This window comes from Garra rufa, chromosome 21 (assembly GCF_049309525.1).
Source record: "Garra rufa chromosome 21, GarRuf1.0, whole genome shotgun sequence".
Taxonomy (NCBI): Eukaryota; Metazoa; Chordata; class Actinopteri; order Cypriniformes; family Cyprinidae; genus Garra; species Garra rufa.
Genome location: NC_133381.1, coordinates 32357888 through 32382988, shown reverse-complemented (window position 1 = coordinate 32382988; position 25101 = coordinate 32357888). Strand labels below are relative to the sequence as shown.

The following is a 25101-nucleotide window of genomic DNA, read 5'->3' as shown; positions in this document are numbered from 1 at the left end:
CAAACGAGTCATTCGGGCTTAGAGCGATGTTTGCTGCCGCTCCAGTCCAGTGCGTTACATGACTGCCCCCTACTGATCATGTCTTTCCTATGTCATTGTATTTTCCGTGTTCCCTTGGAATACACCGGCGTCACGCGAGACCACTTTACTTCCCGCGCGCATTTTAAATGGCCAGATCTGTACAACCTGCTCTAATACACACTAATCCTCTCACACGTGCCTGTCACAGTCATTTTTCCATGGTGCAATGTGGAAAGTCGTGTCTTTTGTAAGAGACAGGAAAAACATGGTTCTATTTGCCCTAATGTAGTTTTGTAGTCTCCCCTTGTCTCTTTATCTCTCTGCCTCATGAATAATGCAGTAGTGTGTCTCTGGGGGCCTCAGCTGAGGGGTTCAGCAGATGGCTGTCAGGGCCCCAATCAGCTGTAATGTCCGCCGGCCTCAGCGTCCATGTCCAACACTCCACATGTCACATGCACTCAATTCCCTAATTACTTTATTTATGTAAATTACCATTATCCATTTATGACACAACTGTTTTTGGAGGAGTGTTGGAATATGAAACAGGTTCCCAAGCTTTTTTTTGTCAGATGAAACCCCTGTGGCTTAAATTATTTATTTGAAATACCCCCTATGATTTTAAGTCATGTTAACCTTTCAATAAATAATGTAACATCTCCACAAATAATTAAAACAGTCATGAAGGAAATAGATTTTGGGGAAGTGATGGGAGATAAATAGAAAAAGACAAAGGCAAAAAAAAAAAAGCCAGACTTTGCTTGCCACACATGCACATAAGGTTTTTTCTTTTTTAGTGTGTCAAAACAGTTTGAACATTTATTTATTTATTTAATATTATTATCAAAGTGTTCGGTTTAATGTTTATTATTTGAATAATTTACTTTTAAAAAATACTTTTTTAATTTATTTTAATAATTATTAATTCTTAAATAATTTCTTAGAATTTAAAAAATGTCATCTTTTTTTTAAATACATTATTTAATTTGCCACTGTCAGTTCCATCACAACCCCCAATGGAATTGTGAATGCAAACCCCAACGGACGTTTGTCAAGATGCCATCTTTAATTTAACAGAAATGAAAATGAAGGCTGTGATGGATAGACGTACAATAGGTCACACACTGTCTTGAGGTCCTAGGCCACATCTAGTTAAAATTATTGATGTATTTAGTATTCATTTTTTTGTGCACTAGAACTTATTTGGAAAGACATTTTTAGTGTTTAGTGTTAAATATAGCATCTTCCTTTACTTCCTTGAAGATGTGTGGGAAAACCTGCTCTACATTAGTATTAAAGGAGAAATTTGTCATCCAAGATGTATTTCTTTCTTCAGTCGTAAAAAAATGTATTATGCTCCTGAATCATATGACTTGAATGTGTTTGAGAGAAAAAAAGTAGTTAGAATCACGGTATGTACATTTGTGTTACAGATACACGGTTCTCCTGAAGCAGAAGGACGCTATGGAGGCATTGGAGGCATCTCTACACAGAGACAGGAAGAGTCTGGGAGAGGAAATTCAAAAGAACACTCTTATCCTGGGGGAGAACCGCAGTTTGAGAGAAGAAGTAGACAGGTACTCTTTTTATCAACATAACACTCAGTAGTCAGTTTTCAGTGGAAAACATGCAAGAGGCTGAGGTGATGTATTCATGTAAATCATGTACTGCCCTCTGCTGGCTGGAATAGACTATAACACTAGAGCAATAGTAACAACATTTATGGATGTACAGTATTTTAGGTTTCACATCATTGCATAGTTATTCTATTACTATTAGTATTATTATTGACATTGCTTACTGGTAATAAAAACACTTATCGTTTGCACACATTTTTAAGCATTACGGTTTAAAAACAACTGATTTCAAGCCACTTCAGACACAATCAGCAAAACTCATTTCGGTATATGTACGCGTATATGTTGGATCTGGGCAGCTCTTAAAGTGACAGCAGTCTAATATTTCTGCTGTCTGTCATTCATGTTAAACAAACAACAAAAGAGAGAAAATCTCTCACTGCTCTGTGCTCCTGACTAAATCAATTTTGTAACTTTAAATAAGAAGAAACATATATTTGATTTATACACCAAAGAAAATGCCCTGTTTTTATAAATTAAATTACTTTAAACAGTGTTAAAGCATTTCTTATTTTAGTTTTTTTAAGCAAAAATATCTATATCGTGATGTATATCGTTACCATGAAATAAAATTACTTTCCCACCCCCTAATCTTTAACACTAACAATTTTTATTCTATTTTTCGATCTTCTTGTTTTGTTTTGTTTTATTTATTATTTAAAAACCATCATCATCTAACACTAGCACTAACTCTCTATTTAATTTCTATTCTAATTGTTTTCTTTTTTTTTATTTATTTGAAAAAATAATAATAGCTTGACCCTCTAACACTAGCTCTCTCCGCTCTATTTCTATTCTATGTACTTTTGTTCTGTTTATTTATTAGGGAATATAAATCAATAAATACATCTTGCTACATGTGCTATCCAGGACTTATCATTTACATATTTTTGCCCTTTGTTGCTTCTATTGTGCTCATGTGAAAGTCGCTTTGGACAAAAGCATCTGGTAAATGATTGAAAATAAATGTAAATATGACATGCACAATTATGTTTAAATTGTATGGTACAAAGGTGCTTACTCCTTTAAACCACTAGATGGCACAAAAATTCACCTATAGGCACAATAATTAAGATAATGATAAATAGCTGGCTGATTTTTCCATTTGTTGACATGATATGGTTTCAATCAGATGGTGAATATCATATATTAAGTTGGGTGTCCACTTCTGAGATAATCACCATATTTATAATGAAACCATCATATTTAAAAATATGATGTTAATCATATGAGATAATAAACTTTCATATTTATTGTAATGTATGTAAAGCTATATTAAATAAAAAATCTGGTTCAATCATTCATCAGAATCCTTTACTGTTTTAAATAATTTTGTATGTGTTTTTTTTAAATGAACATTTCCATGACAATATATCTATTGAACAAAAATTTATCCTTCTATTTATTAAAATATTAAATATTAAAGTGAACAAAACACATATTAACTTTTTTCTTAACATACTACTTAAGCTGAAGTATCTGTATGAATAATTTGTGATTTTTGCCCAATGCTGGTGAGCCTTTTATCTATTGTGTGCCACCTCACATATTTTCACACAAAAAGTCTGTTGCTCCCTGTATGTTCAATAAAAACAAACACTGCTGTTTAAAGTTTGAGATCAGTAAGATTTATGTTTTTCAAAGAATTATTTTATGCTTATCAAGGCTGCATTTACTTGATCAAAATTACAGAAAAAAACTGTAATATTGTGAAATATTATTAGAGTTTAAAATAGTGGTTTTCTATTTTAATATACTTTAAAATATATTAAAATATTTAACATATTTTAATTTGTTCATGTGATGCAAAGCTAAATTTTCTTCACCCATTACACCGGTCTTCAGTGTCACATGATCCTTCAGAAATCATCCTAATATGCTAATTTATTACTTTTATCAATGTTGGAAACAGTTGTGCTGCCTATTTATTTTTTATTTTTTTTGAACCTGTGATTCTTTTTTCCAGGATTCTTTGATGAATAAAAAGTTAAAAAGAACACCATTTATTTAAAATAGATTTTATTTTTTCTTACAATGTTAGTCTTTGCTATCACTTTTTATCAATATAACTTTGGTGAGTAAAAATATTAATTTTTCAAAAAAAAAAAAAAAAGAAAGAATACAAACTTTAAATGGTAGTTTATAAAAGTTGTTACAAAAGATTTAAATTTCAAATAAATGTACTTTTTAACCTTTTATTTATTAAAGAATTCTGAAAAAAGTATTGAAGGTTTCAACAATGATAATAAATAAGCATGTTATAATGATTTCTGAAGGATAACGTGACACCAAAGACTGGAGTAATGATGCTCTAAATTCAACTTTGCATCACAGGAATGAATTACATATTCAATATAGTCACATGAAAAATATAAAATTCTAATATATAATATATATTTATAGATATATAATATCTATAAAATGTTTATGTACCTGCAGACTTACACAGACGCACGTGCAGTTGAGGCAGGAATATGACAGCCTGCAACTGCAGACCAAAGAACTGAAGACCTCTCAGAATGAGTCCCAGCTGGAACTGAACCGCTGGCAGGCACGATACGATCAACTGAAAGAGCAGCATCAGGGCCTGGACATCTCAATGACCAAACTGGACAACCACTGTGAGGTGAGAGAGACCTTATAAAAGGAAATAACTGAAACTGGATACACAATCTGCTTCTGCGACAAACCCAAGAGTATTGTGCCTGTGATGTATTAGACCATCACAGGCAAGACTGGATATTGATCCCAGGCCTTGATACTGATTATTTTTAGCAGCCAGTGCTAAGATATCTTCCTCTCCATTTAGCTGCTAACCCGTTTGAAAGGAAACTTGGAAGAGGAAAACCATCATCTTCTGAGTCAGATCCAGATGCTCAGTCAACAAAACCAGACCCTGCTGGAGAGAACCATGGAGAGCAAAGAACTTTACCACGAAGAACAGAAACAGTACATGTAAGCAGTGTGTCACAGAGACATCATATGTGACCCTGGACCACAAACCCAGTCTTAAGTAGCATGGGTATATTTGTTGCAATAGCCAAAAATACATTGTATGGGTGAAAATGGTCAGTTTTCTTTTATGCCAAAAATCATTAGGATATTAAGAAAAGATCATGTTCTATGAAGATGTTTTGTAAATTTCCTACCATAAGTATATCAAAACTTAATTTTTGATTAGTAATATACATTGCTAAGAACTTCATTTGGACAATTTAAGGACAATTTTCTCAATATTTAGATTTTTTTTTTTTTTTGCACCCTAAGATTCCAGATTTTTAAATAGTTTTATCTCAGCCAAATATTGTCCTATCCTGACAAATGCATAGATTTCAGATGATGTGTACATATGATTTTCAGGTCCAGGGTCAAATATCATATTTTTAAAGGGGACATCAGATGCAAAAATAATTTTTACATAGTGTTTGCAAAATGTGTCTTAGCATTGTGTGGACACAACCGCCCTACAATGATAAAAATCCATTCACTCCTTTTTTTTTAACCCTAAAAACGTAAACAATCTCAATTATCAAGCTATAACATCATACTCCTCAGGCCCCGCCCACGAACACTGACGGACTGTCCTGTATTATCATATGTCTGCCATTTTCTCCACGCCCAAACAGTTGAAGCATCAAAAAGTAAATGTGAACTTAAGAGTCTTTATTTTCTCCCGACATCAGAGCCACTAAGGACACAGTGGATTAGTTTTGTTTTTGACGGCAGTGTGCCAATGAATACACACAAAATGAAAGAGAGGAGCAGGGTGAGCAGTAGCTCATTATCATTTAAAGAGCCATGCACCGAAACTGGTCTCTGTAAACAGAGCTGTTTTTGACAAGGTAAAAAGGGTGTAATTTTACACAACATTTCATGGAGACCCTAAAGAATCCCAATGGGCATCCGATGTCCCCTTTAATTAATGATTGCCATCTCTGGTACTAGAAAAGTATATGTGTAGGGGTATCTAAAAAACCTATTGGGAAACACTGGTTTTAATAAAAAAAAATGTTGTTGGTCAAAATGTCCTAATGCCATTCTCCTAATAATCATTGATTTCTGTTACAGTGATAAGCTGAATTCTTTACGGCGACAGAAGGAGAAATTGGAGGAGAAGATCATGGACCAGTATAAGTTCTATGACCCGACTCCTAAAAAGTGAGTCCATCTGTGGAATCTATACTGATCAAGACTGAACATACTGTACATTTAGATCTAATTGTTAAGTTTAAATACAAAGTTCTGGCATGAAACTCTAGATGGCGCAGTCTGATAACAATCTGTCCTGATGACATCATTATCACATGGCACAGCTGATTGGTTCTCTCCTGTATTGGTAGCCAATAAGCTCACTGTTCAACATTCAAATGTACGACTAGTGCTTGCTGTAGCAGTTTGCAGCATGCTTCAGAAACCGTACACCTTCCCCAGCTCCACCTGTATAGATCTGCTATGCTGTGTTTCATGTATGTTATATGTGCAGCAGCAGTATTCCTACATGCTCACAGCAGCATGCTGTGGATATATTGACAGTAGCAAGTCTTGGTACTTGCAATGCCGCAGCAGCGTAGCAGATCTATTCCTCCAAGACCAGACACATTAACATTAACCTTAGAGAGTTGTCATGACAACTTATTTTTAGTATAAACTTTGAATACAAAAGGATTTTATTACTTTTTTTTTTCTCTAACGCAGGAGTCGGCATTGGGCTGGAGCTAAAGCAATAGCGAAATTCATGAAACCTAAGAAAGAAAGTCAACGAGAAAGGACCGACGCTCCACGTGAGAGAATCCGAAGTGCTCCAGACATCCCTCTGCCAGAGATCCCCACATGCATAGACTGTCCCGAGAGCACACCACCCCTTCCCCCTCCACCGCTGCCGCCTAGACAGTCACGTCTCAGTCTGGACTCCATGAACAATCACTCCGCAGAGGAGAATCATATACAGTCACCAACCCTTTCACCTGCCCTCAATGGCCGAGGTGAGTACTGCTGTCACAGGGCTGAACTAAGCCATCACATGAAGTAACACAATGATTTATATCTTGATCCTAACCGAAGTTTGATTCCATCCCAATGTTATTTAAAGAAGTAGTTTACCAAATGAAAATTCTGTGGAACACAAGAGAAGATATTTTGAGAACTTTCTTAAGTGTTTTTTTTTTCTCTTAGAAAATGGTACCTTCAAGCCATCCTAGGTGTATTCAACTTCATTTCTTCAGACAAAAACAATCAGAGATAAAAAAAAAAAAAAAAAAGTCTTGGCTCTTCTAAGCTTTGTAATGGCAGTGAATGGGCGTTGAGATTTTGAAGTCCAATAAAGTGCATAAATCCATTATAAAAAGTGTTCCACATGGCTCCAGGGGGTTAATAAAGGCCTCCTGAAATAAATCGATGTGTTTGAGTAAAAAAAAAAAAAACGTCCTGTGTCATCCGCTGGAATGGCACTCTCTCGTGAACGCACGTACATCAGTTAGCAAAATCGAGAGATTGCGGTTTATAAAGTTTTAAATATGGATATTTTTCTTACATAAATGCATTAATTCAGAAGGCCTTTATTAACCCCCGGAGCCATATGGAAAACCTTTTATGGTGGATGAATGCACTTTATTAGACTTGTTGACAAAAATCAACAGCCATTCACTGGCATTATAAAGCTTGAAAGAGTCAAGATTTTTTTTTTTTTTTATATAACTCCAATTGTATACGTCTAGAAGAAGAGTATACACCTGGAATGGCTTGACGGTGAGTAAATCATGGGATAATTTTTATTTTTGGTTAAACTATCCCTTCAAGTCTGAAATGCATTTTTATGAGATGCTAAATTAAGCCATATTGCTTTAATATTACTTGTGAATTGCACTGGAGTCCATATAAGTCATATTCATGATGTACATTTACAAGTGACTTTGGAGTCTTGGTAACTAAACAACTTTTACACCAACTGAACATCCTCAGGTCTGAAACATAAAAATAGAGACACTTTCAATGTAGTTGCAGTAAACTAGCTTTAGTTTGCATCAGCTATCTGTCCTTTCCACTAGGGGGCGCCATGCATCTTTTTTTCCCCCAGGGTTACTGTAAATATAACCTCTTTTTCTTCCTGATGTCCACTCAGTGAACTAATCCTGTTGTAAATTTCCAATTTCAGTCTATCGTTTCTCAGCTTTTTCCAAGTAATAATGCTTCCTCAAGTTTCATGCTATATTGCATGGCCAAAATAATCTTCAAAGGGGAACCTCTGGGCTACATTCTTCATGAATCATAAATGTAACCATTTTTTTAATCTTTGAATCATAATTTCTTCTTTTCCACTGACCCATCTCTCTCCCTGTCTGTGTATCTGTCTGTACATTAACCCTCACACACTCCAGCCCCTCCAGCAGCGAAGCGTTTCCACTTTCTCAGGAGCAAGAGCCAGGAGAAAATGCGCGTTCAGGGGACGCCGCCGCCATCTCGACGATCCATTACTAGACGCCTACGCTTCTGGTCCTCATCTGACAACATCGTTCCCTGCCCCCCCGCCGAGCCTGTTTCGCATATTGGCCATTTCTAACACTTCATCTTTTCCTTTTACATCATCATCATCACCGCTACTTACCTCATCATTCTTTCCATATGTCATTATTCATTATTTATTTATTTTTTTTAAATCAAGCTAGGCGCTAAACGCTAAAGAAAGAAACACTCTGAAATAGATTTTCCTGTCACTCGCACCACCACAGGCTTAGTGCTAAATCAAAATGAAGAAACACACACATACACACAAAACACTCCTTGCAATGCTCTGGGGGGCTCTGGGACTGGGCTGCGGGATTCTGAATGCAACCCTGCAGTAAGTAATGTGTATTAAACCGAGCGAAATGCAGTCGGCTTTGCGCTTGCCATGAGAAATGTGAGTGTGTGTGTGATATTGCTCACACTGAATAAGGCGGGCTGAGGTGACCACAGTTGCTGCCTGCAGTCAATAGTAATCAAATTAAGTGCATGCATACAGAGAGAGAGATTGAAGGAGGAAAGCAGATGGAGGCGACAAACTTCATCAGATACCTTTTAGTTTATCCTGTGTGGTTTGATGTGTGGCTTGTGAACTTGCATTGCACAAAAGGTTTGCTTAAAAATGGCCTGCAACATTTTACTTCATCCAGCAACCAGCACCTTTTTTTTTGCATCTTTAACATTGCTTGGTGGACGTCCACTGTGCTTTATGTGCATGCAACTGTCCAGTTAATGTTTGGAGGGTTCATATGCAAATCAGATGCATTGATTTGTATCGTAGCCTTTTTACGCAGGGCACGACTTCCATTCTTGGGGGTGGGGATGTATCGGTTTGTCCTTTAATCAGCCTTCTTAGGGCAGAAAGTAATATCTCAATTGTTTAACTGCTTTATTTAAAATACAATTGTTAGATTTGCATGAAGATATTGCATTATTTTTATGTTGAAGGTGGTGTGACAAGTGTAGTAGTGTGTAGTGTGCATCATACAGAAGAGAAACCTCAACGCCTGCACATCCTGTAAAAGTGTTTGTTGATCTCAAATGGATGTTCACAACATGAATTTCTGTGTGTGGGCTATTTTTGTATCTCCCCATTTAATCTTTGAATTACATGTTCTATAAGTGATGCAGAATTACTCATTGAGATGTGTTGCACCTACGTCACAGTTTAGCGCGTGCATTAGGATATTAAGTAAAGATCATGTTTCATGAAGATATTTTGTGGATTTCCTACTGTAAATGTATCAATTTGTTATTTTTGCCTCGTAATATGCATTACAAAGAACTTCATTTGGACAACTTTAAAGGCGATTTTCTCAATATTTAGATTTTTTGCACCCTCAGATTCAAGAGTTTCAAATAGTTGTATTTCAGCCAAATATTGTCTCATCTTAACAAACCAGCTTCCAGATAATAGAGAAATCTAAATTGACCCTTATGACTGGTTTTGTTGTCCAGGGTCAAATATAGACAATTCATGTCTGTTTTTTGAGTTTGGCTTGTGACAGTTCCCCTTCTCATTTCTGTCATTAGAAAAATAAGACAAGTCAAAACTTAGTGGTTAGCACGTGCACACTTTGAGATGTGGTACAGTTACACTAGGTGAAGACAGATCATTTTTGCACATGCTTACAAATTCTTCATGCATATAAGTTCAAAACCTGACAAAACTAAAAAGGACAGCAGTTTGCTATGTTTTTTACAGTACTAAAATATTGCAATACATTCAATTATATTTGCTAGGTAAGCATTGAGTTTATTTAAGAGAAGTGTTTTGGTAGTTTTAGTGCTTAGAGGATATGTAACTAACTGCTGTGCCAAGCTGAAAGTTAGTGTAGAGAACTGTATGAAGGGTATGTAAGGCCTCCAAGATGATCTTCTAGAATATCAGCAGTTTTAGTAGTTAGCACATGCACTTTGACACATTGAGCCATGGTGTTCATATAGACAATGCACATTTAATTCCGGTTTGTGACATTTCCCATATAACTTTAAAAATTAAGTCATTATGTGTCATGTTGTTAAAGGAATAGTTCACCAAAAAATGAAAATTCTGTCATTAATTACTCACACTCGTGTTGTTGCAAACCTATAAGATTATTGTTTATCTTTCGAACACAAATTAAGATATTTTTGATGAAAAGCAAGAGCTTTCTGACCCTTGAAGGCCTGGAAAGGTAGTAAGGACATCCTTAAAATAGTCCATGTGACATCAGTGGTTCAACCTTAATTTTATGAAGCTATGAGAATACTTTTGTGCATGAAGAAAACTAAAATAATGACTATATTCAACAATTTCTTCTCTTCCATGTTAGTCTTCAACGCATGATGCTGCTGACACCGGTTGAACCACTGACGTCACATGGACTGTTTTATTTATTGATGTCCGTTGTCAGTTCCTATCTATGCAGAGTCAAGAAGCTCTTGGATTTAATTAAAAATATTTCAATTTGTGTTCTGAAGATGAACAAAGGTCTTAGAGGTTTGGAATGACATGAGGGTGAGTAATTAATGACAGAATTTTCATCTTTGTGTGAACTATATCTTATAGACAATGCATGTTTTAATCTGACTTGCAAACTTCCCTTCTTATTTATGTGATTCAAAGTCATTAAAAGCCCCAACATTATTTGGAACTACTCTTGATGATTTTTCTCGCAGTTATAGAAACTACTTTCTTCTTTTTAAAAGTCATGTGAGGTATCATTTTCAACATGACTCTTAAAGTGAATCTCGTGGAGCGACAAGAGTGCTCCAGCTGGTGTTTTCGTTTGGTCACAGCAGTCAAGCTTAAAGGAATGTTTTTGGTTCAATCCAAGTTAAACACTATCGATAGCATCTGTGGCATGATGTCAGTTCATTAAAGGGTTCATCGGATGACCATTTTCCTCAAGCTGATATGATTCTTAATGAAAAGACATACTTGGGTTAAAATTTGTCAATGGTAGTGTAAAACAACACAGCTTTTACCTTGTCAAAAACTGCTATGTTCATAGCGAACCATTATGGTGCATGTCCCTTTAAATGATAATGAGCTCTGCTCACCCCACCCCTCTCTTCCACTGAGTGATGAACAGTTCTCTGAGACTGTAAAGCTGTATTAGTTGCAGAACCTGCTCACTAGCACATTATTAGGAAATTCGATTTGCAAAGATTCATAAAAAAACACTTACATTTACACTTACACAAATGATTTGCGGGAACATAGACTCATTTTAGGCGGATCAGGGGCCGCATTTTCTTCAAAAACAAAAGTCGTCCTCTGCATCTTCAGTGGCTTAGTTGTCAGAAGTAAATGACGACTGCTATGTTCATTATTACATTCAACAACAAAATGCATGAGAGACATTCTTGTCTACTCCTGCTCTGGCGTCGAAACAATGGCGGACAGTTTACAGCTCCCTCAAGGCAGGTCTATGCTAAAACAGCCATTGTCAGTCAACAATCGTGCGAGGGGCCTGTGCACAGCTACGTCATTCTGCCAAGAATCTGAACGGCTTGATCTGAGAAAGCGGTTATGATTTATGGGGATTCAAAAAAAAAAAAAAAAAAAACACTGATTTTTATCATTATAGGGTGGTTGTGTACACACACTGCCAAGACACATTTCAGTTCAAACAACATGTAAAAGTGAATTTTGATTCCAATGACCCCTTTAAAAAAAATAGGACATGTTCCTCAATTTGTAAAAGCAACCGAATTCATGTTTACAATAATGACTGTTTGCGGGGCAAGACATTGCATCAGAATGTGTTGAAATAGGAACTTTTGGCTATACAGTATGTTGAAAGTATAGCCACAAGACTTAAAGTAAAGTTCACCCAAAAAATTTAAATGTCATTATTTACTCACCCTTGTGTTGTGTTTCCATCTTCTGTTGAACTCAAAAGAAGATATTTTAAAGAATGTTGGAAACCAATCATAAAACAGTTTGGTTTCCAACATTCTCCAAAATATCTTTTTGTTTTCACTTGAAAGAAATTCATACAGGTTTAAAATTTCATTTTTGGGTGAACTATCAGAAGCACTCGCCACCCTTGTCATTCAAGTTTCCCCATAAATGTCCAGTGTAGGAGTACAACTGAAACCATGAGTATGAGTCACAGATGCTGCTGATAGAACTTGTATTGAGCAAGGGACGTTCTTTTAACTGTTTAAAAGTGTGAGGAAAGCCCACGGGTGTCATGCTTAAGTGTTTTTTGGAGCTGATCCAATTTTACTAACACATGCTTGTGCTTTTGCCCCGACACCTTCTCCTATGCAGCTGCCCGCAGCGTCACTGGAGCCCAGCAGCAGCGCTTGCACTGCATATGCTCTGTATGCGCTCACAGACACTGACCTTTTCTCTTGATTTTTTTTTTTTAAGTGTTAAACGACAGTGGAGGGTCCAGAGGCAGAGAGGGCTATCGCTCAGTAGGGGGCGGTAGTGATAGCATGAACGGGTACGAAGAACTGGTCCGGTGGAGGGGCCGAGAGCCAGGAGCCACCTGTTCAACACCACTGAGCCGCAACTCCCATAATGCAACAGGCTACACGTCATCCTCCAGCATGCGGCCAGGACGCAGGCCAAAGGGTAATGCTAAATTATGTCGTTTAGCAGACTATATGTCAACGCCCTTGAACCTCAAATGACAGGCCATGTTCATTCTGTTATGTATGCTAGTAAATATGCTCATGCTTAGAGCCACTTTATGATTTGTTGGTTTGTCTTGTATTGGATTGGAATTACAACAGACTTTGGGCTGCTTTTAGGGTTTGTTCACACTTGTCATGTTTGGTTAGATTAAAACAAACTCTGGTGCGATTACTCTGTTAGCGCTGTTCATTTGAGTAAGTGTGAATGCTGCCATACGAACCCTGGTGCGCAGCAAACAAGCAGACCGAGACTGCTAAAAAGATGGGTCTCAGTCCGCTTCCAAACAAACTCTGGTGTGGTTTGAATGATATGAACGCAGCACAGACCAAATACTTCTAAACAGACCACAAACACTAAGTAATAACAAGGTGCAACGCTATGCAGCGTGATTTCACAAGCCATGCATTCAAAACAAATTTAGGTTTAGTTAGCATTAGGTTTATTCGACTTTAAGCGCTTTAAGCTAAACGCACCTTTTAGTTTTGTTTGGAGTGTTCGGTGAGTTCCGTCATGAAAAATACAGCATTTAACCCGACCAATCAGGTTATCAATGTATCACTATGCCTTTAGGTTCGGTATCTTTAGGTTTGCTGTTAAAAATGCCAGTGTGAACGCTAAGCGGACCAGGACCAATTGTATCATTATTCTTTTTGGTTTCGGACCACATGAACCAAATGAACCAAACTACAAGTGTGAACACACCCTTAGTTTTTAATAATAAATGACTATTTTGAGTGATAGTTTACCAAAAAATGAATATTCTGTAATAATTTTCTCACCCTCATTTTGTTCAAAACATGTCAGTGGGGTCCAGAATAACATTGGACTCCCATTTACTTTGATTGTGTAGACAAAAACACATATATCAGTCAAGCCTGAAATTATTAATACCCCTGGCAAATTCTGACTTAAAGTTACTTTCATTCAACCAGCAAGTTTTTTTTCTTATTTTTTATTTTTTATACTGGAAATGACACAGGCTTCTCCCAACAGCAAACTGTCACAGTCTATGGGAAAATCCAAAGTTCTATACCATTCTAAATAGTCCAAGCTGTTCTAAAGCATCCTAATTACTCTAAATCATTGGGAACAGCTGTTTTAATCAACTCAACAGGTGAAAAACAGAAGCTCTCTGCTGTTGGTTTGTGGACAGTCATGGCTAAGACAAAGGAGCTCACTGAGGACCTGCGGCTGCACATTGTGGCTGCTCACAAGTCAGGAAAGGGCTGTAAGACCATATTTAATTGTTTTGAAGTTACCACAATGATGCCTCTTGTATATCGTCTTATTATCTTTTGGGAGAATCCTGTGTCATTTCCGGTCAACAAAAAACTTGCTGATTGAATAAAAGTGACTAAGTCAGAGTTTGCTAGGGGTATGAATAATTTCAGGCTTGACTGTATATTTTGATGACGTGACATGGTTGCACTCGATGAGCTACTGGCGCTACCTGTTGCTGTTTTTACCTCAGGATGCACAACTCGGAAAATAGAATTCTGATACAATTACCACAGCCACTGAAAGAGCTTACAGTTGGTGATTGCGTAGGCTTAAATGAAATGCTGTACCATCAATTTTCCCCACAAAGAGTTTAAATGCCACTGGATATTAAGTGAAATCCGTGTTGAGAAACTACTTTAGTAGCTGCGGCATCATGACAAGCGTCTGCATGTTTACATCCTGCCACGATTGCATCTAGCATTTTATCTTTTCTTTTCATCTTATCGCTAGAAAAATTACAACCAAAAGCCTCTCAATGTGGCATCACTTGAGTATTTTATTTTCCGAGTTGTGTTACGGTAAAAATAGCAACAGGTAGCGCCAGTAGCTCAAAGAGTGCAACTATTTCACGTCATTAAAATAATGGTGCTCCCCCATAGTCCAAAAATGTACAAAACAAATTTCTGTAAGCAACATAATTTGTTATTTTAAGCAATACGAGTCCTAATACCCAGGGTTCCCTTTGAGTATTTCATTGTTTAAGTGTATTAATGTCATTACTGTCACTTTTAATCCATTTATTACATCATTTCTGAATAAAAGTTTTAATTTCTATATAAGGATAGATAGATAGATAGATAGATAGATAGATAGATAGATAGATTATAAATATTACAGACCCCAAACTTCAATGGTAGTGTAAAATATACAAGAAAAGTTTATTAGTAAAAAATGTTACTTGGGAGCTGTAAAGTTGTCTTTTGTAAATCTTCCTTTTGAAATTCGGCTACCTTTCTAGCTAGATAAATGTCTGCTTTGGGAGTTGCAGTTGTACTACTATATAAACATCATTAATTTTTCCATTTGAGGGATGAGCGGAAATAATTTTCCTGTGGTAATCAATAGTAGGCTGTGGATGTCATTTAAATAGGTGGGTGTTCACAGACCCTAACTATGTATTGAAATGTATACCTTTTCCATAAGTGCAGTTGTTGAAGTTTTCATTAAGAATTTTTTGTTGTGTTTTCCATGCTGCATTAGTTTATTTAGCCGTTACATTGTGTAATGTACCACCATGTACACATGAGGGCTTTAGCTTTAAACACCACTGACCCTTTCAGTGACTCCCAGCCAAAAAGCCCAAAGCTTATTTCATCAAGCCACTGTCAGCGTAATAACAAAGCGTTCACTCTTAATGAATGTTTATTTTCAAGTGCTTGAAGCTTTCTCAGATATCCACTGCACTGCGTAAACAAGCAGTCATGTTCGTACAAATGCACACAGGAAGACAACAGTAGCCAAAGGCCCATCGTGTCCCATAATCACACTGTTCTTAGGAGAGCATCTTTAAAAGGGTAACTAAATTATGTGAAATAAATATAATGATGGTGGCACTAATTAATCAAATGTCTTAAAATAGGGATAAACTAAGCGTAATGTACATATACTGATACAGTTGAAGTTAAAATTTTACATATACTGTACCTTGCAGAATTTGCATACTGGTAATTATTTTACCAAAATAACAGGGAACATAAAAAAATGCATGTTATTTTTTAATTTGGTACTGGCCTTAATAAGATATCTCACATGAAAGATGTTTACATATAGTCCACAAGAGAAAAATGGTTGAATTTATAAAAATAACTGTTTAAAAGTTAATATACGCTTGATTCTTAATACTGTGTTGTTACCTGGATGATCCACAGCTTTTTGTTTTTGGTAGTCGCTCATGAGTTACTTGTTCGTCCTAAAGAGTTAAACTGCCCGCTGTTCTTCAGAAAAATCCCTCGGGTCCCACAAATTCTTTGGTTTTTCAGCATTTTTGTGTATTTTAACCATTTCCAACAATGACTGTATGATTTTGAGATCCGTCTTTTAACACTGAGGACAACTGAGGGACTCATATGCAACTATTACAGAAGGTTCAAATGCTCACTAATGCTTCAGAAGGAAACATGCATTATGCTTTTTGAATTTGTTGATCAGGATAAATTTAACTTATTTTGTCTTCTGGTATCTTCTGTAGCTTCTGAAGGGCAGTGCTAAATAAAATAAATATGGCATTTAGTCAAAAAAAAGAAAAACGTACACATCCTCATTCCGTTCAAAAGTTTACACCCCTGGCTCTTAATGCATCATTTTTTCCTTCTGAAGCATCAGTGATCATTTGTACTTTCTGTAATAGTTGCATAGGAGTCCCTCAGTTGTCCTCAGTGTGAAAAGATGGATCTCAAAAACACACAGCCATTGTTGGAAAAGGTTCAAACACACACATCCTGAAAAACCAAACAATCCGTGGGACCTGAAGGACTTTTCTGAAGAACAGTTAGCAGTGTAATTGTCCGTGACAAATGGACTTGTGAATCACGAAAAAAAAAAACACAGTTGTGGATCATTCAAGTAACAACACAGTATTAAGACTGCATGTATGTAAACTTTTGAACAGGGTCATTTTTATAAATTCAACTATTATTTTCTCTTGTGGACTTTCTCTTGTAAACGTCTTCGATGTGAAATATCTTATTCAGGTCAGTACTTAATAAAAAACAACATGCAATTTCTATGATCCCTCTTATTTTGGTAAAATAATTAACATTTTGCAGATTCTGCAAGGTGTATGCAAACTTTCGACTTAAATTGTATATTCAGTGCCGACTCTCTTATTTGCAGGATTGGTCTCAGAGGAAGACTTGCGCCATCATTCCCCAGATGCTGTCTTTGCCAGCGGTGTCCATGGAAACACAGGTAAGAGAATTAAATCAATACATGTTGCCTCTACAGCCTCGCTTTATTTCTTGACGTGCTTATATGTGATATGTGCCCACCTCTACAGGCCACCGACCCAGCTCCGCCGAATTCACCTCCAGCAGCAATTCCCCAATCAGCTCTAAAGGTGTGTGTGTGTGTGTGTGTGTGTGTGTATGTGTGGTCTATTACATATGCATGCATACCCACTTCATTAGCCACTATGGAAACTGCCACCCCCGTACACACTCTTCCCTCTCAAGTACTACTGAGACAGTAATTGCTTCTCAGAGTGAAACAAATGTCTCTACAAGAACATTTGCAGAAATTCATTTGCAAAGGCTGCTCTGTTATTGAGCAAGCATTATTTTATCATGAATAATTTAATTATTTAAATTAAATCATATAATGTGTAATTTTAATTAAGCCATTTGAATCGTTTTTTGTTGTTGAAAAAGTCTGGGCTCAGTATGATTTTATTTATGAAGAAATCAATACTTTTAATCATCAAGGAAGCAAGAATTTGATCAAATGTGCCAGTATATTTATAATGTTATATAATGCTGTTAGTCATCAAAGAATGCTGATAAAAATGTATCATGGTTTCTGCAAATATATTAAAGGGATAGTTCACCCAAAATTAAAATTCTGTCATTAATTACTCACCCTCATGTCATTATAAATCCTTGTTAAGACCTTTGTTCATCTTTAGAACTCAAATTAAAATTAAATTTGTGTTCCGAAGATGAACGAAGGTCTTATGAGTTTTTGAACGACATGAGGGTGAGTAATTAATGAGAGAAACATTTTTGGGTGAATTATCCCTTTAAAAAGCACAGATGTTTTTAAAATTGTTACTTGAGCAGCAAATCAGCATATTAGATTGATTTCTGAAGGGTTACGTTGACTTTGGAGTAATGGCTGCTGGAAATTCAACTCAGTGTATATTTCAGATTAACTAAACACTAATAAATGCCATGCCAGTCATTTTTCCAAGTAGGTGTTTTTGACCAGAAGCTATGGGCTGGTTCTTTTGCCATTTCGTCAATGATCTGACTATGTGAGAATACCGTTGTAATGACCTTTAAGACAGTTTACTCATTTGGCGACTCATATTCTAACACTATGGTGTGAGGTGTGAGGTGTGGTTTGTGGTGCTTGCTAACAAAGAATAAAAAAAAGATGTGGTTTTGATGCCAAACATCTTGCATTATTTGCCTAGTGAAATAGTTGTACATAAAGCTCTCTTTAGGTACACTTTACAGTTTAAGTCAAAATGTTACATACACCTTGCAGAATCTGCAATTATTGTTAATTAATATCACATAAAAGACGTTTACAAATAGTCCAAATGAGAAAATAATAGTTGAATTTATAAAAAAAGACCCCATTCAAAAGTTCTTAATACTGTGTTGTTACCTGAATGATCCACAACCTTTTTTTTTTTTTGTTTTTTTTTTTTTTTTTTTTTGTTAAGCGATTAGTTGTTTAGAAGTCCCTTGTTTGTCCTGAACAGTTAAACTGCCCACTGTTCTTCAGTTCTTTCAGGGCCCACAAATTCTTTGGTTCTTTTCTTCTGAATCCAGACTGAATCTTGTGTAAATCCTAGTTACCACGGGATGGAAATCCCGTGGCAGAAACAGAGAAACAAATAGAGAAATAATTAGCGTAGCTGCTGTTCCAACTTCCAACCAAACAAAAATGATGTGTTTTGCCCAAGCTGAAGAATATTAATGTGCATTTGATCAGATGTAACTGAAGTACAACGTTATGAGATACATTATGTGAATGCTTGGCTAAAGAGATGAGTCTTTAATCTAGATTTAAACATAGAGAGTGTGTTATCAGGGAGGCTATTCCAGAGTTTGGGAGCCAAATGAGAAAAGGCTCTCCCTCCTTTAGTGGACTTTGCTATCCTAGGTACTACTAAAAGTCCAGAGTTTTGTGACCTTAGGGAGCGTGAGGGATTGTAGCGTAGTAGGAGACTAGTTAGGTATGCAGGAGCTAAACCATTAAGGGCCTTATAGGTAAGAAGTAGTATTTTGTAAGTGATACGGAACCAGTTTTCTAAGGGTGTTAACACTTGCCATATTTGGTTCAACTAAAATGAACCTGACACGATTGCTTATGTTAGTGTAGTTCACCTGAGTAAGTGTGAATGCTACCATGCAAACCCTGGTGTGCACCAAACAAGCAGACAAAAACTGCTGAAAATCTATTTACCTGCAAACAAACTATGGTGCAGTTTGAATAAAATACGAACACAACACGGACCAAAGACATCTAAACAAACCAAACACAAGAGGTGATGTCAATGGATAGAATAGCCATTAGACTGTTGTTTGGTGGATAATAAACCATGCAGAAAAATCAAATAGACTTGCATTGAAGAACCCTGGGCCATATCTACAGACCAGAATACCATGAATAAATGGATATGGTCTCTTGAGTTGGTGCAGTAAGCAACCACCTAGCAATGCTCTAATAACTAGTAACCACCCACAACACCTTAAAAACCGCATAGCAACGTGTGTATAAATGTTCTGGACACCTCTAACATCAAATCTTTCACACTAGAAGAAATTTGATTTCATTACCATGCAAAGTGTCAAGTAAAAGCCCAACAGCACTTAGCAGAGGCCAATTTCTCCTTGTCGAGTCAGATGTTGATTCGGATGGCAGTTACATCACTCTAATGTTTCTCTCCTGGGTTGTGTGAGGAAAAACACTTTTCTCATTTAGCTTCTCAATAAAATCGCAGGCTAGCGCATGTACAGTAAATGCTGAAATAACTGACCATGATTATACTTACTGTGTGAATAGCACTATGGACACGCACAAACCTCCATTAGCTACCTTTTAACGTGCGTGCTTTTATGACATTCCACACTCTTAAATGTTAGTTCGTGTTTTAATTTCCTGTCTTCCTCCAGGTTCTCTAGACTGCCTGCAGGGCCGATCTGCCAGTCTGTCAAGTGATGATGTTGTTGGACTGGGTCATGAAGGCTCACGTCTCAGTCGTAGCTCCACCCTTCCCTGTGACGCCCCATCTGCTTCACGTTCTTCTCAGCGGCCCACATCTCTACGGCCGTCCTCCCCTGGCAGCGAGATGGTCACCCTGGAGGAGTTCTTGCAGGAGAGTAATGCCCTGTCCCCACCCACTGTAAGTTGTTTTAACACTAACAACGTTTCAACACTCATCTTTAGAAGAATTTGCATATGTTTTAACACGTGTGGTGAATCACAGGATGTACATTTTCTCGCTTCGGATATCAGATATCAAGAGAGAATGGCAAAATAGATCTTTTTAAATTTAACTCATGATCAGTGGAGACATTTAGGCTGCTAAATAAATTATGCCTGATATTTGATCTGTTTGGCCCTGCACTATAGATTGTTGTTTGTTAATTGGGGATTATTAAGATAATGTCTTTGAGTGCTGTGTGAAATGTTTATAATGGAGACACTGACAGTGATGGGCATGCACCATTTCAGCTAGTGGCCTTACTAAAGTTGATATCACATGTCATATTTGATACACATATCTCCAAGTCCCTCTGTCATCGTAATAGATTTTAATGTGCTTCTCTTGTAAGATAATGGGCAAGTTATCAGAAATGCATGCACAGGATTCCCATAGTCATGAACCAATTTGGCAGGAAGAATCATTTTAAAACAATGATTTCTAGGAATATTTCAATAGGAATATTTGGGGGTTAGTGGAATTTAAAAAAAAAATCAGATTTCTTAGAGTTGCTGAATTTATTTAATTTTAAGATTACATTTTATTTAAATAAGTTAAATATTAAATATAAACACAAGTCAAGACATTAAAGTCAGTTATTTGATTCAATTAACAGTTCATTAAACAGTCAAATATTAAAGCCTATTTCCGTCACTGATTAAGTTAAAATAAAAAGGTTATTGTGACTTTTTTCTCACAATTCTGACTTTTTTTCTCAGGATTGCGAGATATAAACTCAAAATTCTGACTTTTTTCTCAGAATTGCGTGATATCTCGTAATTGAGAGTTAACTTTTTCCTCTGAATTTAAAATGTAAAAATTGTGAGACTTTCTCACAAATACAATTTTGTTTTTCACACAATTCTGACTTCTTTTCTCAGAATTATGAGTTTATATCTTACAATTCTGACTTAACTTGAAATTGCGTGTAATAAAGTAAGAATTGTGAGATATAAACATGCAGTTCTGAGAAAAAAAAAATTATTTGCAAGTTTATATCTCATAATTCTGACTTTATAACTTATTATTGCAAGTTAATATCTTACAACTCCTAGAAAAAAGTCTGAACTGTGAGATGTAAATTCGCAATTGAGTGAAAAAAAATCTGAATTCTGAGATGTCGCAATTTCACTTCTTTTACTCAAAATTTATAAACTTCTGACTTTTTTTCTCAAAATTGCATGATATAAACTTGTAAGTGCGAGTTATGAAGTCAGAATTGCGAGATGTAAATTCACAATTCTGACTTTTCTCAGAACTGAGTGATATAAACTCACATTTGCAAAATAATAGTCAGAATTGCGATAGAAAAACTCATAATTTTGGCTTTTTTTCTCACAATTGCATGATAAACTCATAACGGCAAGTTATAAAGTCAAAATTGCATGATAAACTCAATTGCAAAAAAAGTCAGAATTGTAAGATAAAAACTCGAAGACTTTTTGAGTTTATATCTTACAGTTCTGACTTGTGTGTTATAAAGTCAGAATTGTGAGATATAAACTCGCAATTCTGAGAAAGAGTCAGAATTGTGAGATGTAAACTTGCAATTCTGAGAAAAATATCTCACAATTCTGAAAAAAGGGAGTTGTGAGATGTAAACTTGCAAAAAACCAAAACAATTGTGAGATTAAAAAGTCGCAATTACCCTTTTTGTTTTGTTTTTTTCAGTGGTGGAAAGGGCTTCCATAATTAACCCATTAGTTTTTTTCAACATATCTAACATTGTATCCCATCTGTTGGAATAAAGTAAATATTTTCTAATATATTTTCATAATATTTCAGTTAAATGTTTGGTAATATTTCCTCATATTTTCGAAATATACAAGAATTTCACTTCATTATAATGACAGTGGAAAAAAATCGTAAAAACAAGGCATTGTATTACTGCATTTACAAGGATAGTTCACCCAAAAATTTAAATTCTGTCATTAATTACTCACCCTTATACTGTTTTAAACCTGTAAGACCTTTGTTTATCTTTGGAACACAAATTAAGATACTTTTGATGAAATCCAAGTTTTATGACCCTACATAGATAAAAGGTAGTAAGAACATCTATAAAATAGTCCATGTGACATCGGTAGTTCAACTGTAATATTATAAAGCCATAAGAATTTTTTTTTTGTGCACAAAGAAACAAAAATAACTTCCACTAACTCTTCCATGTTAGTCTTCGACGCACGTTCACAAGACCACCACAATACATTTTTATTATAGCAAGGGAGTTCCTAACCAGGTAAGGGTGTCCTAGGCATCACAAAGTGTGTAGGAACCCTGCAAGTAATTTCCATTGTAATACTGGAATTGAGGCACAGTTAAAACCACATGATTTTTGCAAAAAATGTATGATGATTTAAATGTTTTTCAGGTGCAGACAGGAAGTCGAGAGGATCTGATGACTGATTATTTCACCAGATCTACTCGTCCTGTTCCTTTGCGAGATGGCGCTAAAACCCCCACCAATTACGTCACGCCAACCATCAAGTCTACTCCACCAGAACTAGATGGTCGATCCCCCAAACCCGGACACAGCGTCAAACCAAGCGTTCGGCTCACAGAGACCTCCACACCTCCTTCTCAGTCGCAAACCCTTCCTAACAGAGGAGCAGGACTGCGACCCACACCTTTGCAGCAGTCCAGTCCTCGTGGAGTTGCGGGCAGCAGCACCAGTCTTAGCCGCACATTCAGCCTTGCCTCCGCAGACCTCCTCCGCTCCAACGGACCGGACAGCTACCGCACCGAAGCAAGTTCTCCCAGCCAAACTGACGTGGTAGTGAGGAGGTCGGGAGTAGTTGCCAGAGAAAGACCCATGTCTGCTAGGCTGGCTGGTTCTTCGCCGCTGCCTGGAGACCCCGGTCACGTGTCCGTGGACCCCCGCCGTCTATCTCTCGCTCCACCGAGAGATGAGTCGCCCCTGGCTATTCCACCTATGCCACTGCAGGCTGAACGGGAATATGTTGGGAGTGGTAGCAGCAGCTGCCGGGCAGGAGCGGTTCGTTCTGGACCTGCTCAAACCCGGTCAGCCCTGCATCGTGGCGAGGTGGCCATGGTGACTCCGGTGCGAGCCGTGTCAGCACTGAGGCTAAAGGATTTGGAGGAGGAACCTCAGGAGCAAAGGCAGGCCGAGTCGCCTCTGTTGAAGAAAGCGGACACTGCGAACTTAAACTGCACCACCAAGGAGCAGCCCACCAGCAAACCTGCTTCTCCCGACCCCAACAATGACCCCCAGACTGTTTGGTATGAGTATGGCTGTGTGTAGAACCTCAGACGCTGCACTGTAAACAAATAAAAGCCCCAGGCAGCTCTGGGAAAACTGGTCATGTCCTTCCTCCCCAAGTTTCTCTTGGTGCAACAAAGGCACCAGTTGCGTTTGAGGGTCTTGCACACTGATCTGAAAGCGAATGTATGGGGCACTTGAATGTATTCTTCCCCTTCGTATCCAATCAAATGCCATTGATTTCCGCAGCTCCATGGCAGAGCCGGTTCACGTTCTATTCTGAATGTGGAAAACAAACGTTGGGCTGTGTGCTAGGAGCCACTCCCAGCGTAATTACTGAGTAGCGACTGCATCCATCTTTAGGAGGCGAAGAACAGTCGCAGGTCCATCACCGAGACAGCCTCACAGGGACCCATTACGGGAAGCGGCCTCTCTCTCATTTGCTCCCTGCTGACATACCAAACAATCTGCTCTTTTCTGCTTCTTGTGGGTGACCATGTATTTGCTGTAGGACCTGGGTTTGGCTCAGACTCTGTGCAGAAGCACGCAACACTGAGCCAGAAAGAGAGAATACGACAGAAGAGCGTTGGACATGGGAATAAGACTGCACCTTGTTGATATTAAGGTGGAAGAATGTATTGGGAATGGGTTTTGAAGGGGAATCTGAAGTACTGGACATATTGCCCAGTTTCACACAAGCATTTAGAATAGTACTAAAAAGAAATTGAAGCTCAGTTTGGTGTTTTTGATTTTAGTTTTGTTTCCAGCACATTCATTTTTTAACACTGCACAACTGTTCTAATGACCAGAAGTTTATTTATTAATGTCCTTGAGACAATTAATGACACTTGTTTGTGTGGTTGTTTTAATCAGTGTGTATTCCTCATTTTTCCAAAATGGCTTTTGTTGTGTGGTTGGTGGTTAAGTCTGATGATGTTGAACACTGGAAGAATGGAGTGGTCTGATTATACTTTTTTTTTTTTCCGCACGTAAAGCATTCCCGTGAAGGATCCCTCACTCTGTCACCAACCTAGCACCCCTTGTTCCCTGTCAGTGGTGTTTTTCTGCCATCTCGTGTCACCATCTTAAACTTCTGATGGTCTGAAGTCAAAGGCTAAAGCTGACCACCAAAGGCAATGGTGTATCTTCATAGAAATATATTTGGATCAAGCATTCACACTGAATGTGTGAATATAAGGAGAGTCTCCTTCTGTTTGAACGTGCACAACTACTGGTTAAAAGATTTTAGATATACAGCTGTTTTTATACACTACTGCACATGAACATAGATCAGTACCTGTAAGATATTGTGTGTTTGATGTAAGGAGTAGATACCCTAACAACCTTTTACATTTAATGTAAAGTTTATTGTGAATGATAGAAGCCTGTTTAGAGAAAGCTGTTTTCCAAAACCTGAACTCTTTGTAATAAAGCTTTTTTAAATAATCTCTGGTTTTTATATATGAGATGAGTAAATACATTTTTACTTTCGAATTAAAATTTAAATAAATTTTTACTTTCGAATTGTGAGATGTAAACTCGCAATTGCGAGAAAGTCGAAATTCTGAGATACAAAGTCGCAACTGCAAGAAAAAGGTCAGAATTGTGAGTTTATATGACAATTCTGAGGAAAAAAGTTAGAATTGCGAGACGTAAACTC

The 25101-nt window shown here is 37.0% G+C and overlaps 1 protein-coding gene across 1 annotated transcript in view; it reads left to right on the top strand.

Moving 5' to 3' along the window:
* ccdc88c (coiled-coil domain containing 88C) overlaps window positions 1–24868 on the top strand; it is a 79675-nt gene extending 54807 nt beyond the window's left edge. The window contains exons 25-34 of the mRNA XM_073826600.1: window positions 1452–1595; window positions 4095–4281; window positions 4465–4610; window positions 5724–5813; window positions 6351–6637; window positions 12520–12726; window positions 16903–16977; window positions 17066–17125; window positions 19911–20140; window positions 22593–24868. Coding sequence (XP_073682701.1) covers window positions 1452–1595; window positions 4095–4281; window positions 4465–4610; window positions 5724–5813; window positions 6351–6637; window positions 12520–12726; window positions 16903–16977; window positions 17066–17125; window positions 19911–20140; window positions 22593–23483 — 2317 coding nt within the window. The 3' untranslated portion in view covers window positions 23484–24868. The remainder of the gene's footprint in view (window positions 1–1451; window positions 1596–4094; window positions 4282–4464; window positions 4611–5723; window positions 5814–6350; window positions 6638–12519; window positions 12727–16902; window positions 16978–17065; window positions 17126–19910; window positions 20141–22592) is intronic.
* Window positions 24869–25101: the final 233 nt, after the last annotated feature.